Raw genomic sequence first — 19,494 nt, 5'->3', positions numbered from 1 at the left:
GAGCCCAGAGGTTTGAGAGAAGCCTGGGCAACATAGGGAGACCTTTTTTCTAAATAAGAAAATTAAAAACATTTTTTAAAAATCGGCCACTCGCGCCTATAATCCCAGCACTTTGGGAGGCCAAGGCAGGTGGATTGCCTGAGCTAAGGAGTTCATGACCAGGCTGGGTTACATAGTGAAACCCCGTCTCTACTAAAATACAAAAAAAATTAGCCAGGCTTGGTGGCGTGCGCCTGTAGTCAACAGCTACTCAGCAGGCTGAGGCAGGAGAATCCCTTGAACCTGGAAGGCAGAGGTTGCAGTGAGCCGAGATCGTGCCACTGCACTCTGGCCTGGGCGACAGAGGGAAACTCCATCTCCAAAAAAAAAAAAAAAAAATCTCGTACTTTCCCACAATTGTTCCATGTCCAGCACTGTGAAGTTCTGTGTGTAGATCCAACTTTCCTTCTATTTTCCTTCTGACCCAAGAACTTCCTTTAACATGTTTTGTAGGACAAATCTGTTGACAATGACTTTTCCCCCCATTTTTGTTTGTTTACCTGTTTGTGTAAACATGTTTATGTCACTTTCATTTAAAAAAATTGTTTGTGCTGATTAGAAAGTTCTGGGTTGCACAGATTCGATGAGAAGTCTAATGGATGACTTTAAATTTGTTCCTCTGTATGTAGTGTGTCTTCTTTTCTTTTCTTTTCTTTTTCTGCCAGGGCATTGGTGTTGGGTTTGAATCAATCTTTTCAGTAGCTGAACTGGCCTTCAGTTGTGTTGTTGCTGTAGTTCTTTTCAATATAACACAATACTTCAGATTCAGGGTACAAGATACCAGCATGCAAAAATCAATTGTATTTCTTCTTTGTTTTTGTTTTATAAATTGGCATAATTGTACATATATATATACATATATAAGTAGTGATATTTTCATACATATAATGTATAGTGATCAAAGCAGAGTAGCATATGGATTGTCTCAAACGTTCATCATTTCTTTGTGTTGGGAATATTCAATGTCCTCCTAGCTATTTGAAACTATACAATATATTATTTGTTTAACTTTTCTAGACAGTGTTGCTCTGTCACCCAGGTTGGAGTGCAGTGGCGCAATCTCAGTTCACTGCAACCTCCACTTCCCAGGCTCTAGCGATTCTCCTGTCTCAGACTCCTGAGTAGCTGGGATCACAGGCAACCGCCACCACGCCTGGCTAATTTTTGTATTTTTAGTAGAGATGGTGTTTCGCCATGTTGACCAGGCTGGTCTCAAACTCCTGACCTCAGATGATCCGCCCACCTCAGTCTCCCAAAGTGCGGGGATTACAGGTGTGAGCCACCACGCTTGGCCTATATAATATATTGTTGTTAATTATAGTCATCCTACAATGCTGTGGAACACTGTAACTTACTTCTCCTATCAAGCTGTAATTTTGTATCCTTTAACAAATCTCTCCCTATCCCCACCACCCCTTACCCTTTCCAGCCTCTAGTATCCTCTGTTCTACTTTTTATTGCTATGAGATTAGCATTTTTTAGCTTCCACATATGAGTGACAGCATGTGGTGTTTAAGATCCTTTGAAAGGGAGTGAAGCAGAGGCAGCTAAATTGGAGGCTGAAGCAGCTGGTTGTGCTGTGCTGAGGCTCCGTGGCAGAGACCAAGAGCTGACGCTCAGGTCTGTTCCTGGCTTATTTCACTTAACATAAAGTCCTCCACTTCCACCCAGGATTGCTGAGAATGACGGAATTTCATTCTTTTTTAGGGCTGAAAAGTATTGCATTGTATACGTGTACCACATTTTCTTCATCAATTCATCTAGACTGATTCCATAGTGTGGCTATTGTGCATAGTGCTGTAATCAATATGGGAGTGCAGACGTCTGTTTGATATGCTGATTTCCTTTCCCTTGAATAAATGCCCAGTAGTGGGATTGCTGGATCATATGGTGGTTCTATTGTAGTTTTTGGAGGAACCTCCCTTTTGTTCTCCATGGTGTCTCTACTAGTTTAAATTCTCACCAATAGGGTATGACAGTTCCTTTTTCTCTGCATTCTTGCCAGTGTTTGTTATTTTCTGTCTTTTTGAGAATAGGCATTCTAGCTGGGTGAGATTACCAGCATTTATTTGTTTGTTTGTTTTGTCTTTTTGATAACAGGTATTGTAACTGTGTGAGATGATAACTCGTTGTGGTTTTACTATTATTTCTTTTCTTTTCTGGAGACAGGGTCTCACTATGTCGCCCAGGCTGGTCTTGAACTCCTGGCCTCAACTGATCCTCCCACTTCAGCCTTCGAGAAGCTGGGATTACAGGAGTAAGCCATTGTGCCCAGCCTAAATATGGGATTTTAGGCATTAAGCAGGGACAGGTGTTTGGGTGAGCGTAGCTAAGGAGCTGGGTTCTTCAGTCAGAGAGCATCTCACCAGGCACTGATTAAACCCGGACTGTGTTCAGAGTGCTGGAGGAAATGCTGGAGATGTGACACTGGAGTCCTGTGGTCCTGCGGGAGTGCACACTCTGAGGTCTCCTAGGTGTTTGTTGCAGGGAACATTGTGCCCAAGGCCTCTGTGTTCCCTGTCTTGGTCCCCTCAACTGTTTCTGTGTCCGCATCTCAGGGTGTGCACACTATGGTTTTGTGGGCTTCTGGGTCCAGGGTGTGAGATCCGTGAGATAATCGGGTTTCTACATCACAGGTTCTAAAGTTGCTCACATGCACGTGGGTCTGAATTTTAGAATCTGACATCTCTGAGCAGGTTGAGTGTCTGTGTCCTCCTTCACTGAGTTCTCGGAGGGGTCTGAGTTCTGTGAACTGTTCAGTGTTGTGTGTCCAGGGTTGAGGTCTCTGAGCTGCTCGATCCTGGGTTGTTATCTGGGTTTTCTATGTCGTTGGGGTCTCTTGGGCTTTGTGACCCACACTGTGAGGCCCCTGGGTATCTGAGTGTGTCCAGGGTAGGATGTTTCAGAGCTGGTAGGAGATGTATGTTTTGGAGGGAGGCCTGGTCTGTCTTTGGTTCTGTGTTCCAGGGATTGAAACGTCTAAGCTGTTTGGGAGATCATCTCCAGCATGAGAGACACTGTCACACAGCAAAGTTCAGACATGAGATGTTCGTGACCTTCTCCTGATATTTGGGTCTCACCCTGTACAGTCAGTGAGAGGTTGTCTCGAGTTGACTTTCTCAGACTCGTCCACTCCAGCCTGCCACAGCCAGGCTTACTTATCTAGACCCCTGAGTTTACACGGCCAGCTTCCTTCACAGCCACCCCTGGGTTGGAGTCATGCAACTGCTTTGAGAGTCACAGGTCCCCATCAGCACCACTTGTGGAGATCTCACTGTGGGGAGGAGTTTCTTCTGTGTCTCTGACAAAAGACACAGAGCAGGGACCCTCTCTCTCGGGGATGAACAGGACCTGCCCATGTGTTCCTGGGTCATGTAGTCTGTCTCCTGCTAGATGTCACTGACACCCAGAAAATAACCTGGACACAATGTCCCTCTTGCAGCTCTCCAGAACACATGCGCCAAACCTGAGATCCGCTGTGCCCTGGTGGGATTGCAAGAGCCTCTAGCTGTTTGGATCTTTTTTCCAGAGCTTAACTTCACCTTTACATGATGAGGATCTACAGAGTGGCATCTCAGCCCTTTCCTGCAAACACACAGAGCTTCTGAATGCAGAATTCGGGGCTAGGGAAGGGAGGGGATGCTGGTAGAGGCCATCTGTGGCCAGGAGGAGGCGTGGGCCTGAGACCATCTCAGCTAGAATGTAGGAGTAATGGGCACAGACCATTCAAGAGAAATGTGTGTTGTGCTGAAGAAAGTAGAAACTACCCCCAGAATGTCCCCTCTGTCTCTAAGACATGCATGGTTTAATTCTGTTATTTTGTGAGGCTCTTTGCACCATGACGCAAGGATGCATAGAGGGCTCCGTCACACGGGGGAGAATGAGACCCTGAATGGTCTCACTGTCTAGTGGGGGAGGCAGATGTGTTCCTTCAGGCAATAAATATGTAAGAAGGTTTTCTACGTGCCAGGCACTTCTTGAGGTGTGGGGATACCTCAGGGAATCAAATCAACAGAAATCCCTGCCCTGGATCTGACATTCCCCAAAGAAGACGTGGTAGGTGGCAGACAGCAAACCCTCCACAAGGGAATCTAGGAAATGTTACAAGTTATGAACCAAAACGTACCCAAGACAGGTCTCAATCAATTTAGAAGTTTATTTTGCTAAGGTTAAGGACGTGCCCCTGACACAACCTCAGGAGGTCCTGACAAAACATCCCCAAGGTCGTCAGGGTACAGCTTCGGTTTATACACTTTAGGGAGACATAAGACATCAATCAATGCATGTACGACGTACCCTGGTTCATTCTGAAAAGGCGGGACAACTACAAGTTGGTGGGCGTGGGGGGGTGGGGTCTTACAGGTCATAAGTGGATTCAAAGATTTTCTGATTGGCAATTGCTTGAGTTTATCTAAAGACCTCCAATCCATAGGAGGGAGTGTCTGGGTTAAGATCAGGGGTTTTGGAGACCAAGGTTCTTATTATGCCAATGAAGTCCCGAGGTAGCAGGCTTCAGAGGGAATAGACTGTAAATGTTTCTTATCAGACCTTAAAAGTTGCTGGACTCTTAGCTAATTCTCTCCTAGACCAGGAAAAAGACTTGGAAAGGGAAAGGGATTCTCTACAGAATGTAGGCTTCCTCACAAGAGATGGTTTTGTAGGCCTATTTCAAAATGTGTCCAAGAAATATATTGTTGGGTGAAATACTTTGACTTCTTTCAGGGCCTATTTGTCATGTGATGCTATACTAGTCAGGCTGGAACTTGGTGTCTTATTGCCACAGTCTTAAGATCTCTGCCTTAACATAAATGCTGGTCAGTTGTGCCTGAATTCCATAGGGAGAAGCGTGTAATGACGCATGTCTGACCCACCCTTCCCATCATGGCCTGAACTACTTTTTCAGGCTAGCTTTGGAGTAGCTTTGGCTGAGAGGGTCCATTCAGATGATTGGGGAGTGGGGCTTAGAATTTTATTTTTAGTTTACAAAAGTGACGGGGGCTGTGTTAAAAGGAAAAAAAATATACAGATCATGGAACAGGGACTGGGAATAGGGGAAGGAACTGGGTGGGCTGTAGGTTAATTATAACACAGAGTGACCACGGTAGGCTGGGTTGAGAAGGTGACAGTTTGACAAAGATGTGAAGGGGGAGGAGTCAGTCAAGTAGATATCTGTGGTGAAGGCCTTCCAGATAGAAGGAACAGTTGGAAAAAAGTCAGAGGCTGAATCGGTCTGACACGGCACAGATGCCACAAGGACACCTGCGCACCGGCAGGAAGCTGAACAGAAGGCTGGAGGTGCCACGGTGACAGGGACTTGATCCTATTGGGCCAGGTATGCTTCTGCTCTGCCAGTGACACGGAAAGGGACAACGAAGGGCCACAGATGCCAAAAGCGTATCTGTGCAGCCTGTAGAGTTCAGGCGACAGAGGGACCTGGGCAGGAGCAGTCAGAACCAGGATGACTTGGGCAATGAGCTAGGACAGGCAAGGGGGCTGGCGCAGCCCACCCCGACTTGACGTGCTAATCTGGGTGTTCATGTCCTTGTTGCCGTGGACATCTGTGTTGTAGCAACAGAACCATATCCTCGATTAGGAGGCTTGAACCCAGTCAACAATCCTCTTTCCCTACAGACCCTGGGGGAGGCCCACATGCACTTGCCCTAGGGTACTCTGAGAGTTTGGTGAACCCATCGCTGCTGTCCCACTGGGAGGCCACAACTGAGCCTGATGGAGTAACATACTGGCCGAGACATATTTAAAAATTCTGGCAGGGTGCAGTGGCTCACGCCTGCAATCCCAGCAGTTTGGGAAGGTGAGGCAGGCAGATCACTTGAGGTCAGGAGTTCGAGAACAGCCTGACCAACATGGTGAAACACTGTCTCTACAAAAAATACAAAAAAATTTTCCGGGTGCAGTGGCGTGCTCCTGTAATCCCAGCTACTTGGGTGGCTGAGGCAGGAGAATCGCTTGAACCCAGGAGGTGGAGATTGCAGTGAGCTGAGATTGTGCCACTGCACTCCAGCCTGGGCAATAGAGTGAGTCTCTGTCTCAAATAAATAAATAAACAATTTTGTAGCCTCTTTTATTAGGAGTTCTGGAATTAGGGAAGAGAGGAAAGTTACAACCCTCCTCCCTGACTCCAGGGGAAGAGAATCTCATTGCACAGATGTCCTCTGTTCACTCGATTCTCCTGGAGCATTTCTAATGCACACAGAGCTGCTACAATCATAACCATTACTGACCAAGTACTCTGGGTGAAATTCCTTTATTAACCGAATAAACTTGTTCTGAGTGCTGACCGGACACTCTGGGGACAGGGGGATGCTTTCCACTGTATCCTTGCTGGCAGATGACCCCCACACTGGGGTGGGGATGGTAAGGAGAGTCATGGCAGAATTCAACCCACAGTCTCCTAGGAGCACACCTGTGTGCTACCCTCACCTGAGGGATGTGTGTGCGCAAGGGTTGGGTCAGGACAGACTCTTCAGAAGAGGGGAGGTTTTGCGGCAGGCACTTTGATTCTGCACAGCTTACAGTCCAGAGAGCCGAAGAACAGGAGGAACCAGATTCCCATTCTCAGCCTGTTGATTTCCACACCACATTTGGAGTCTGATCAACTCCACAGCTGTGCTGCAGCCACTAACGCTGCCTCTGCTCTGTTTGCCTCTAGATTCTTCTTATCTGTTAAATAAAGTGAGGCTGATGGAGACGTAATTTAGGGCAGGGGTGGATTCCAAGTGTCTCTGTGATAGGGCAAAGCGCCTCCTGGGGGAGAGCTAGAAGCTAAACTTGACTGGTAGCTGTGAGGCAAGGGACTCCAGGGCAGCTCCTGTGGACTGTGTTAGAACTTTTCAGGGTGGCTTTACCCTGCCATGGGCCTGGATCTCACAGGTGGACATGGTGTTGGGACCAGGCTGACTGTCCCATCACGGAATAATATCTGCAGCTCAGCAAGGGGAGCATAAGCAAAGTACGTTGTCGTGAGTTTAAAGATGCCTGGCTTTGGAGTCTGACAGAACCCGCATGTGAGTCCAGATCCAGCCTTTTCTGCCTCAGTGCCCTGACCTCTTTCAGCTTGGTTCCTTATCTGTAGATGGGAGTTTAATACTTACCTCTCTGGGTCTTTGGGAAATCAACACTGTACGTGAGTAGCACACAGTAGGTCCTCAACAGCCAGGCTCCAGGAAGAGCCATTCACACTGTGCCATGTTAGGGGTACATCAGTGTGCAGGCCAGCGTGCTGGGACAGTGGGAGTCCAGTCTACCCTCCAGCCAGGCTTGGGGCTTGGGCTGATAGTGGCAGGACCAGGGCCATTTCCATCTTTTCTCTTTCATTGTCCACATGTCCAAAGCAGACACTTCTCTTCATATTCAGGTGTGCAATGCTAGGAGCTGAAATAACAGGCTGTAGTGAATGAAGCTAAGCCTCACAGTTCACTCTATGGCTGGAAGAACTAGCTGTGAGGCAGGTCCTCAGCCCACATCACTTCATGGTACTGAACCTGGGACTACAATTCCAAACTCCACATTCACACATGATGAGTCTATAAGAATGAAGGAGAGATCTATATTGTGTATCTTTATTATTTTTTATGTTTTTATTGTATATATACAATATATTTATATGTGTATTTATACAACATGTTGTTATACACACACAGTGAAATAACTGCTATAGTCAGGCAAATGAACCTGTCACCTTCCTCAGTTATCTTCCTGCATCCTAGTCTTTGCAAGTAAACTTTTCCCAAAAACCCTACTCTCAGGTGACATTCTAACTGGTTGGCCCATTGGGGGAATTTTCATGAATCCCCATCATGTGCTATTGAGTAAAAATATCAAACCCAGTAAGCATGCCTTTTGATTATGTGCTCCTTAGGCAAAATATAGTTTGCTCTCCTTCACTTGAGAGCTGAAGGTAAGGAGGAATCAGGCAGTGGGTGATGGAGCAAGTGCAGGCCAGACAGAGGGAAGGGCGGGTGTGAGGCGGCGGACATGAGAGAGAGACAGCGAGAAAGTGAGCATGCATGCTAGAAAGAGAGAGGCCTGGTGGTAGCCGGGGCCTGATATCCCTAATCCAGGAGGCTGGACTTTATCCTAAGGGCAGCAGGCAGCCCTAATAGAATTTGAAAAGGTTTGACATGACCAGATAGCAGTTAAGAAAGGTGCCCCACTCACTGGGACAGAGAATGGGTGGGAAGGGGTCAAGACTAGCAGCAAGATGAGCTATGAATTGTTGGTGGTCCTCAAGGAGGGAGATGAGGGTGACTGAACTAGGGAACTTACTGTGGTGATGGAGAGGAGTCAGTGTCAAGATCTCACTTAGAAAAACTTGGGAGGTCAAACTGGCTAGGCTTGGTCAACTGTGGGGGTGGTGAGAGGCAGCAATCAAAGATGGCTTTCAAGGTCTTTGGCCCAAGCTGCTGGGTAGAGGGTGGTGCCTGTCACTGAGTCAGGCAGCACAGGAGAGTGGGGATGGGTGGGTTCACTTTGGGACATGCTGAGTAGTACTTGCTATGGGACTCAACGACTTATGACTTGAATGACTTCGCAGAGCTGACCTAACCTCCCTGTGCTTACCGTGCCTCATCTGTAATAGGAGAATAAGAATAACTAGAAAAAAATGACTAATTTGTTTCATTTGTTGAGTCTAGGAGACGGTTCTCCTTTTATACTGCAGAGTGGTATTTTCTTGTCAGGTCTTCCCAAGTAAAATGGGAACGTCTCAACTTGCCCATACAGTGGCTGCTTGATCTTACCTGTCTGCTTTGGGCATCATCACCATTCAGCATGTATTGCCAATACTAAAAAAAAGTAAATACATAAATTCAAAGTAATAGGTGTCTATTATCATGTGTGTGCTGTAATAGGCCATCAGCCTGTCCCTCAGACAAATAAACTCTCCCTTCAAATCTTCTAAACTTCCTCTTGAAGCCCACCTCTCCCTCCAGGGGCTGGGTAGAGCCTTTGGGACCCAGGATCTCTAACACTCTCTTCTCTGGGGAGCCATCTCCAACTGCTGAGGATACTGGATGGGAGGAGGTGAGTCCAACGGGCCTGTGGGGTTGTCAGTTGGCGGAAGAAATCTGTAGATTCAGGGAGAGAATCGAGCCACACATGCGGATTTGGAAATGACAGTGTATGGCTGCACAGCACGAAGAGGATGAAGTCACAGACACCTGGATTTAAATCGAGACTCCACCATTTATTTCTTGTACGACTTTGGGGAGGTTGCTTAACCTCTTTGTGGCTCAGTTACTTCATCTGTAAAATGAAATAATATTCTGGGATAATGATTCATGTTTCCTTCCTTCATAAACAGCTGTTCACGAGGTGGCTTCTTCCAGGGTCAAAAAGGAATCTACTATCCATGTATCTGCTAGGACAGACACTGTTGCGTGTCACTTGACTCCTGAAGTACGCCACGGTAAAGAAATCTCTGTACACTTTCGTGTTCTGGGAAGTCATTGACCACACAGGACCAATTATTCTCCATGAGACTTAGATAAGGGATGCTGTCTGTCCACTCTGTGCCATGACTCTCAGAGAGCAGACCCCACCAGTCCTTGTTCTTTTGTCTCATGAATAATTCACTTGGACGGGAAGTCTGTCCTCCTAGAAGTAGCTAGGCACAGAGAGAAACATTCCCTGTTAAGCTGGCTGAGACTTCCGCTGATTACAACAAAAACCCTGCCCCATAAATATTCCCACGAAAACAGGTCTACTTCCTATGAAAGTAAAAGACCCCCCCCCCGCCCCGGTTACCCCGACAGTGAGATTTCCACTTCTGGGGCGCTCTCCCTAAGGCAGTAGCCTGAATAATTTCAATGTCTTGTATTGTTTGGTTTCTGTCTTTACCAAGGTGCATGTATCATTCATGCAAAAACAGTAAAAAAAAAAAAAAAAAAAAAAAAAGGAAAGAAACAGCAGGTGTCGGTTCTCAGGGGCTCGCCCTAGCTCAAAACTCCCAGCCAATCACAGGAGAAGTCGGCCTCCTCCCAACCCTCCAGCCCAGTTCCCATGTTCCTCGCCCTTGAAGTCACGTCCGCTACAGGGAGTCTCTTCCCATGGCCTCCGGAAGCATTCGGCCCGTCCACGAGCCACGCTTCAGAGAGGGCCGCTCCGGGAACGCCGCCGCGCACCTCCGGAAGGGATGACCTATTCCCGCCTTCTCCCCCGCAGCCCACCCGAGCGGCGTGGGTGGCAAGAAGCCACCCAACCGCTCTCGCGCAGACACCCACTCGCTCCCTCTCCCGGCTCCCCGGCGGTCCGCGGCAGCCAATCAAAGGTCCAGTTTCTCAGCGGCGTCGCATCCTTGTGACGTTAGCACATCCTCTCCAACGCCCCCTTCCGCGTTGCGGCACCTCTAGCCCGCCGGAGGGCGGCTCCTCTCGATGGTCTTAACCCTTCAATTACTAGCGGGCGGCGCTGCGTTTCCAGGGCAGAGGAAACGAGGCGCCGCGCTGGCGCCTGGACGGCGGGAAGCGGCTCCGGAGCGAGAACGCGCGTGAGAGAGCCCGAGAGAGACAGAGAGCGAGCGAGCGCGCGGGAGAGACTGAGGGCGCGGGGTGGGAGAGAGACTTCCAGAGAGACAGAGCGAGAGGCCGAGACTGAGACTGTCCCTAGCACAGGCCAGGATGTCTTGGGATTCGAATCCCTGGGTTGGGCCGGCCGGGAGCGGGGATTTCGAAGGAAGCGGGTGATTTTCCCCGTCGTCCATATCTCCCCGGTGTGGGAATGGCGGTCGTGCACTCTGGGGGTGGCGTCGTTCTCTTTCCCAGCTTCGGGGTAGCCTTTTTCAGCGGAGAAAGAGAAAGAGGATGCCGCGGGCATTCGTAGCCGGCGGGACTACACTTGGGCTAGGATCAGTGTTCAGCGGGTTCAGAAATCACCGTGTCCTTGGCATCACCTCCCTCCCCACCTCCTCTCCCACCACACAGCAGGAGACGGAGACTGGAGGGTTTTCAAGGAGGACTGTATTGCCCCTATTGAAACACACCGTCCGACAAACCCTTTCTCCGACGTGTGACAGAGGGACGGTTGTAACGTGAAATATGACTAGACATGCGTTTAATGGGCGCTGTGATTGCTGCATTCGTGCGCAATGAATGGTCCAGGCCATTTGTGTCCAGTAGCCGCACAAGCTGCAGGGTCTCATGTTTGGAGAAGGAGGGCCTCTCCGCCGTCCACCTTGCTGGAGTACAGGCGACCCTGGGCGGTAACCCTCTGCGCCATCAGAAATGTGGTGCTGAGTAGCCACAGATTTCCATCTGCATCTCCAATACCATTTCCCTCTGCTGACGTATCCCTGTTGGGTGCGTTGGATTTGTGCGTGGGTGTGAGGGTAGTTTGGGGTGTTTGCTCGCAAAAGGAAAAGCGAATGGCCTTGCTGGCTGAGCTTATCGGGGCACTAGCAGTGGAGAGGGAAAGGACTACTGTATTCTTAGGAGCAGAATGTCAACAACTCCCTGTAAAACGGGCAGTGTGTCTTAACCTGGAATGCTTTGGCATTTAATAAAATTTCCCGTGAATACTTTTCATAGGGAAGCACTGTTTTTACTGTTTCTGGTTGGACAGTGGTTACATTTCAAATCGTAGTTCAGAATTTGTGAAATACCCAAATTAAATCTCTCCATGGCAGTAATCCATTTCCTTTCCTTAGTGTGTGGTTGGAAGATTAATTTGAGATAAGTGTTCAGTTCTGGGCTGGGCATTCGTGCCTGGCAGGGGAAACTTAGGTTCTTTAAGGGAGGGGCCTGATGTGCTAAAATGAAATCTATACCGTGTTTAGCCGCTTATGAGAATATGAAACTAAGGAGAGCCGCAGGTAAGTAGATGTCAGTTAATGCGAATTAAAATGGGTGACAATATAAAGAGAGATTGGTGTCACAAATAGTGAAGTGACTTTTGTATTTCAGCAGACCTCAGTGAGAAATGGTCACCACCACTCCCTAGATGTGTGACCTTGAGTGAGTTGCTTAACCTCTCTGATCCTGTTACCTCATCTGCTACTGGAGATGATAATATATATCATAGCATGCCCTGGGAGAAGCTGTTCCTGACCACCTGGGCTATGGTGGTTTTGACTTCCTCTGTGTCAGAAGTACCCCTGTCTCATGCCTGCCATAGTTGTCTTTTTGTTTTGTTTTGTGATTTCAGATGGTCTTACTCTGTCACCCTGGCTGGACTGCATTGGCCTCAACCTCCTGAGTTCAAGTGATCGTCCCACCTCAGCCTTCCTAGTAGCTGGGACCATAGGTGTGCAGCATCATGCCTGGCTAATTTTTAGAATACTTTTGTGGAGATGGTGGTCTCGCCCTGTTGCTCAGGCTGACCTCAAACTCCTGGGCTGAAGCAGTCCTCCCACCTCAGCCTCCCAAAGTGCTTGGATTAGAGGCGTGAGCCACCATTCCTGGCTCCTTGGACAGTATTTTATTTCTCAGACTGAGATGTGTCCTTGGGATGGGGCTGCATTTGATAATTCACTGAAGGCACCACTGAATGGAGTGGACCCTCAGTAAATACCTGGAGGAATGTGACCTGGCCAGTGAGGTTATTTTCTTTTTAGGTGAAAGGTGTAACAGTCACTCGGCCTACACCCACAGTATCGACCTTGTGAACCCAGCGACCTGACTGCCTTGGGTGAGTCTAGGTAAGCTCCATTCTCGCCAGAGCCACCTTGCTCCTTATCTTCTCTTGCTGCTCTGGCCACTCCTCTTGGTCCCTCCCCTGTGCCCCTCCCTGGACTCCCTGTTGTACTCCTGCTGCTTTTCTGTGTACTCAGCTGCTGGGAGACCCCTGATACCAGCACCACGCTTCACTGCTGTCTTCATTTTCTTCTTTGTTTCTTAAAAGTGGGCATTGCTGGCTTTACTGACTACCTGTTCTTTTGTTACAAAGCTGCTAAAAATTGTATCTCCTCCACTCCAGACCCAGTAGGATAGAGATAATCTATGTAGACATAAAAAATATAGAACGTCTGCAAGTTGTGTGTGGGACAGACTCTTTCCTCAATCTGTGTGGCGTTGCGTGGCTAGGAGTTACATTCCTTTGCCATGACATGGCGCAAGACTAGGAGCACAGTTTTCAGCACCCAGCGACCTTGCACGGATCGTACTCATTTTGCTGTAGGATTTTGCCATTTCTAGAAAAAATTCCATGTTTAATTGGGATTATTAAATGAAATCTGTGTCTTTAAACTGAAGTAAATGCCCCACATCCTCCTTGTTGCATTTGATATTTGTAAATGTCCACTGGGCTCAAGGCTCTATGATGGGTGAACAAGACAAAGTCCCCGGCTTCTCTCAGCCCCTGGGCTAGTGGGTTGACAGAGAAATAACCATCTGTTGACAGCTGAGTGGGATTGGGGCTGGGACAGGGGAAATACAGGGCATTTTAGGAGCTTGAAGAAGGCCTCCTGGGGGAAATGCTATCTCAGCTGGGTCCTGCAGGGTGAATTAGAGGTCAAAGTCTTGCCAGGAGCCATTGCAGTCCCCAACTGTCCATCGTCATCCCATTCTACCTGCTGAGGTGGTGAGTTGCCTTTCTGATCAGGCCTGACTGATGAGGGATTTTTCTTCACTCACAGCTGAAAGACACTTCTTGATCTGGTGACATTGTGGGAATGTTTTTTGAGGGCCCAATAGAGTGTAGTGGTTAGGGACACTGGCTCTGATTCTAGGCAGGCTTCCAACCCAGTTCTCTCCATGGCAATCATATAACCTTGAGAAAATTGTCATCCTCACCTGTGAAGTGGGTTTTTATTTTTCATACTAACAATACCAAACTGAGAGGGGTGTGTTTGTGAGTATGTGTGTGTGTGTTCAGTACATATTCGAACTGTTTCTGATATGATTCTGTCTTTGTTACCCCAGTGTGTGCTGATAGCCACGATTTGGTAAATAAACATTCAGAGGACCAGTATCCTCTGAAGAAAACTGGTGAATTCTTGGTTTCCACGTTTGTCAAAAGAATAGAGCCTGGAAGGCTGATCTAAAGTTTCCATTTAGCATTTAATATCAATTTTTGGTTGCATTCATCCAAGATGTATTGATCAAAACAATACAGAGAGATGCCCTTACTGCAAAATATGCCATTGGGTTTTTTCACTTAACCTACAGCAAGATTGACTTTTTTCCCTCAGGAGTACAGTTCTGTGAGCTTTGACACAGGCGTACATTCTTGTCGCCGCCACCACCACAGTCAGGATCCAGAACAGTCCCATCACCCCAGGGTGCTCCCAGGAACTGCCCCACTGCGGTTACCCCTTCTTCATCCATCATCCCTGGTGTAACGTGATCTATTTCCTTCCCTCTAGGTTTGCCTTGGGGAGAGTGTTATGTCAATGACACCAAACAGTTTGTGGCCTTGTGAGGCGGGCTTCCTTCTTTTGGCCCGACGAACATCTTGGATGAGTGTCAGATGCCTCTGTCATAGGCTGTTCTTTTTTCACGAAAGCAGTTTCGCTGTGTGGAAGACCACAGGTGTTCAGCCATCCTTCTACTGAATGACATTTTCCTCACTCCAGTGTGGGGCAGTTTTGCGTCGAGCTGCTTTTACAATTCAGTGCAGGCTTTTCTGTGGACCTAAGTTTTCATTTCTCTAGGGTAGATACCAAGGAGTGGGATGGCTGGGTCCTATGGTCAACATCTGTTTGACTTACAAGAAACTGCCAAACTCCTTCTCAAAGCTGCTATGCCATTTCGCCCTCCCAATTGCAAAGTGTGAGAGTTCCAGTCGCCCAACATGTTCTCCTTGCTTGGCCTTGCCAGTCTTCACGGTGTTAATTTGCATTCCCCTAATGCTGAATGATGTTAAATATGGTTTCTTGTGCTCCCGTTCAAGTTTTCCCCCCATTTTCTAGTGGGGTGTTGATTTTCTTATTGTGGAGTTTTGAAAATGCGCCATGTATTTTGGATATAAGATCTGTCAGGTCGGTGATTCTCAAACATTTCCTCCTAGTGGTGCAACTTCGATTTTCATTCTCTGAACACACTGGCTCTTACACAGCCAAAGTTGTGTTGTGTTGTGTTGTGTTGTGTTGTGTTGTGTTCTATTCTATTCTGTTCTATTCTATTCTATTCTATTCTATTCTATTCTATTCTATTCTATTCTTTTCATCTAGAGACAGGGGCTCGCTATGTCGCCCAGACTGGAGGGCAGTGACTCGATCTCGGCTCACTGCAAACTCTGCCTCCTGGGTCGAGCAATTCTCCTGCCTCAGCCTCCCCAGTAGCTGGGGACTACAGGCATGTGCCACCACGCCAGCTAATTTTTGTATTTTTTGGTAGAGACGGGGTTTCACCATGTTGGCCAGGCTGGCCTCGAACAACTGAACTCAAGTGACCTGCCCACCTTGGCCTCCCGAAGTGTTGGGATTACAGGCGGGAGCCACCGCGCCCGGCCAGAGCCAGAGTTTTAAATTTTGCCAAACTCCTATTCATCCATCTTTCCTTTCCATGGATCATGCATCTCAGGTCATGTCCTAGCCTCCCCTCACAAAGATGTCTTCCTACGGTTTCTCCCAAAAGTCTTAGTATTGAACTTCGGTTTGTAGGTCTCTGAACCCTTTTTCCTTAATTGCATGTAAAGGTTGAGGTTGAGGTGCTTCTTTTTGCATAAGGATAGGCCACCTGATGCATTGAAAAGCTTATCCCTTCTCCATTGGATTCCCTCTCACACCCATGTCAAAACTTATTGGACACATTTCTATGGATGGATTGATTCATGGACTCTATTTTATTCCATGGATCTACTCGTCTACCCCTGTAAGCCAGCAATCTCGATTATTACAGCTTTAGAGCAAATCTGAAAATCTGATAATATGATCTCTCTAAATCCCTTCTGCTTTTTGAAACATCAAATATTCTACGTGAATTGTAGAATCTGCTTGTTTACATATGCAAATGTCCCTCAAGGATTCTGATAGGCAGGGACTGCATTCATTCTCCAGATCAAATTGGGGACAATGGACTTTTAACCTTTTGGGGTCTTTAAATATGGGAACACATTGTTTCTCTCCATTTAACTAAATCTTCTTTGATTTCTTCATCACCGTATAATAGTTTTGGGCATGCAGACCCCTTCCATGTATTTTCGCTCTATACATAGCCATTTCATTGTGTTTGTAGCTTTTGTAAAACAGTATTATTTCTTAAATTTAGGTTTCCAGTTACTCATAGGATTGTTTTCTGTGTGTTGAGTTTCTCTCCTGTATCGCTGCTAAGCTCTCATTAATGAGCACTAAGCTCTTATTAGCTCTGAGAGTCTGGAGGAGATTCATTGGTTGTTTCATGTAGACGATCACAGGATATATGAAAAGGAGTACTTTGGTTTCTTGCTTTCTCCGACGTGTGCCATGACTCTCCTGGCATTATAGCACTGACTAGGCCTCCAGCGTGACGTTGAATAGCTGTGGTGAGAGTGGACGTCCTTGCCTGGTTCGCATCCTTAGGCAGAAAGCATCCAGTCGTTGACCATTAAGTGGCTTGTTAGTTGTAGGTTTGACTGTACACGCCCTTTTTCAGGTTGAAGAAGTTGTCTTGTGTTCCTAGTGTGCTAGAGCTTTTATATCACCAGTGGACTTGGAATCTTATTGATTGGTTTTTCTGCGTAGCTTGATGTGATCCTGTCATTTTTGTTCTTCATCTGATCTCTCAATCTGTGGATTACATTGATTGATTTTCAGGTGTGGGAAGAACAACCCTTGCATTCCTGCTATAAAACCCACTTGATGGTGGCTTATTCTTCTTCTCACATACTGCTGAATTCCAATTACTAAGTTTTGTTGAATACTTTGGTGCCTGTATTAGGAAAGAATACCGGTCTGTCCTTTTCTTGGTATCCCTGCGGTGCTGGCCTCATAAAATCAGCGGGGCACATTGCCTCTGCTTTGTTTCCTAGAAGAAGTTGGGTAAGTTGGTGATATTTGTTCATTAAACGTTTGGTAGAATTGGCCAGTGAAACTGTTGCGGCCCAGAGATCTTTTTGCAAATGTGTTTGCCTGTGAATTCGACTTCTTTAAAACATACAGGACTGTGACACAGTTCAGTGTTTGAAATCCATCCTGTGTGAGTTTCCATGGCTTGTGGTTTTCAAGTATGTGCTACATTTCCTCTGACCTGTGGAATATGAATCTGTAGAGTCGTGTGTGTTCTTACCATATTGACCCTTTTATGTTTTCTGGGTCTGGAGTGCAGTCTCTTCTTGCATTCCTGATAACTGGTAACTTGTTTCTTTGCCCTCTTTTTTCCCAGCCCATCCTGCCACGGGTGTATCAATTTCATTGATCACTTCAAAGAACCAGCTTTTGGATTAGTTGAATTCATCTATGTGTTTTTCTCTTTGAAGTCTCCTGGGGGTTTTTGCTTCTGTTATTTAGTAAAATAAATTCTTATCCACACTCGGAATTTGGAAACGATTTCCATAGGCATGAGCAGCCCTTTTGACTAGATGCAAACCCAGTGGTCGGGAAGGTGAACATACAAAAGGGTGTGTCCCCATGGTGCAAACGCTTACAGTTGAGTAAAAGTCTCCCTTGTGAATGGATGAAAAATGAACGCTCATGGGCAGAGCATCTGTGAGTCACGCCTTGATTATTCTACAAATGATGCTTGGGAAGGGGTTGGAAAGTGTCAGCAGGGAATTGACATCGTCGAACTGCATCGCAGCCTTTTGCACTCCGTGTCACGTGGATGCATTAGTTGGTATCATTTCTAAATCCTTTATTAGATGGCATTAATTTTCTAAGCTGGTGACATGTATGATCTCACGTCATCCTCAGAAGAAGCCTAGGACAGGGTCTCTGTATAATCTCCATTCTACACACAGGAAGTGGAGGGACAGAGAGGTTGAGTAAGATGAATAATCATGTGTTTTCTTCTGGTCTTATCACCTTGTGTTGCAGTCTGGGTTCTGCCCGCACACATTCCTCGCTACCTTCTTCGTGTCTGAGAATCTCCAGCTTCACCTCCTTTTCTGGACCCAAGGGCCTGGCGGGGCTTCCAGCTGGGACCAGACCTCCATGGATCCACTCCAGAAACGGAATCCAGCATCACCTTCCAAATCTTCCCTGATGACAGCTGCAGAGACTTCCCAGGAAGATCCAGCGTCCTCTCAGCCTTCTTACTCAGAACAGCCGATGATGGGCCTCAGTAACCTGAGCCCCGGTCCTGGCCCCAGCCAGGCCGTGCCTCTCCCAGAGGGGCTGCTCCACCAGCGGTACAGAGAGGAGAAGACGCTGGAAGAGCGGCAGTGGGAGAGGCTGGAGTTCCTTCAGAGGAAGAAAGCGTTCCTGCGGCACGTGAGGAGGAGACACCGCGATCACATGGCCCCCTATGCTGTTGGGAGGGAAGCCAGAGTCTCCCCGTTAGGTGACCGAGGTCAGAATCGATTCCGATGTGAATGTCGATACTGCCAGAGCCACAGGCCAAATCTTTCTGGGATCCCTGGGGAGAGCAACAGGGCCCCACAACCCTCCTCCTGGGAGACGCTGGTGCAGGGCCTGAGTGGCTTGACCCTCAGCCTAGGCACCAACCAGCCCGGGCCTCTGCCCGAAGCAGCACTCCAACCACAGGAGACAGAGGAGAAGCGCCAGCGAGAGAGGCAGCAGGAGAGCAAAATAATGTTTCAGAGGCTGCTGAAGCAGTGGTTAGAGGAAAACTGAGACGTGCACCCACATGGGATGGAGACCCAAAGGGACTGCCGTGTTGGCAGCGCCTGGGTGTGGGCCCATTTTGGGGACCAAACACCAAGCTGTGGTCGGATGAGTGCCAGGACCTGTGTGCCGGGACACGTGGGAATCCTCCCAGCATGATGCTTGACCGACCCCAGGAAGGTCCTCATCTTTCGTGCCTGTCATTCTCGGATGGCTGTGAGGCATTCCTTGGCAAGGGACGCTGCATACCAGCGGTCCTCGCCGCATCTCACGTGGCTCCCGTGATGCATGTTGTTGCTTTCCCACCCGGGATCTCCATCTCTCTTCCCTTCCTGCTGTCAGTAAGAGATCACATGTCTGTGTAGTGTGAATGCCTTGTCGCTGTCCTGTGCTTTTGCACCATTGAGTTGACTGCCTCTGAGAAGCAGCACTAGGCCTGTTGAATTGCAGTGTGCTGCCCTGAGATCCCGTTTCAAGAATGGGCAGCTAAACGCAGTGTGGGAAAGGGATGTGGAATGAGAACTTGGTGGTTCACCGCTGTACTGTTTGTGTAATCATTTATGTATGTGGTAAGCTACATGTATGTAAATATTGCAATACCCCTAACAGCCGAGTAGTAGTCTCCCTTGCAGGAATTTCTGACGGGGTTCTTCATCATCAGTACCAAATAAATATATGTAGGAATGGAAAATGGGTGTAGAATTCAGGTTTGTTCCTCACTATTGGTTGGTTTCTCATTAGATCTGAGCTGACTACCTTGAAATCTCCCCAAGCAGGGGATCCGGGTTTATTGAGGGAAG

The 19,494-nt window shown here is 47.7% G+C and overlaps 1 protein-coding gene and 1 long non-coding RNA gene across 22 annotated transcripts in view; one reads left to right on the top strand and one right to left on the bottom strand.

Annotated features, from left to right (window-relative positions):
• Nucleotides 1–19,385, top strand: part of FAM156A (family with sequence similarity 156 member A) — a 44,318-nt gene extending 24,933 nt beyond the window's left edge. For 4 of the 21 annotated variants that reach the window (XM_065538611.1, XM_065538613.1, XM_065538608.1 and 1 more), the window contains 3 exons: nucleotides 12,199–12,297; nucleotides 12,608–12,691; nucleotides 17,945–19,385. In XM_065538611.1, coding sequence (XP_065394683.1) covers nucleotides 18,062–18,703 — 642 coding nt within the window. In that variant the 5' untranslated portion in view covers nucleotides 12,199–12,297; nucleotides 12,608–12,691; nucleotides 17,945–18,061 and the 3' untranslated portion in view covers nucleotides 18,704–19,385. Of the gene's footprint in view, nucleotides 1–3,481; nucleotides 3,734–10,086; nucleotides 10,328–10,477; nucleotides 12,009–12,198; nucleotides 12,692–17,944 lie in introns of those variants that run through there. The other 17 variants (XM_074029813.1, XM_074029816.1, XM_065538618.1 and 14 more) reach the window with 15 other exon arrangements.
• Nucleotides 9,224–10,323, bottom strand: LOC135969271 (uncharacterized). Its single transcript, XR_010584436.1, has 2 exons — nucleotides 10,281–10,323; nucleotides 9,224–9,664 (listed from the first exon to the last, which is right to left on the bottom strand). It is a non-coding gene; the product is annotated as an uncharacterized lncRNA (long non-coding RNA).
• Nucleotides 19,386–19,494: the final 109 nt, after the last annotated feature.

This window comes from Macaca fascicularis, chromosome X, assembly GCF_037993035.2.
Source record: "Macaca fascicularis isolate 582-1 chromosome X, T2T-MFA8v1.1".
In the NCBI taxonomy this organism is placed as follows: domain Eukaryota; kingdom Metazoa; phylum Chordata; class Mammalia; order Primates; family Cercopithecidae; genus Macaca; species Macaca fascicularis.
This window is presented reverse-complemented; position numbering and strand designations above follow the sequence as displayed.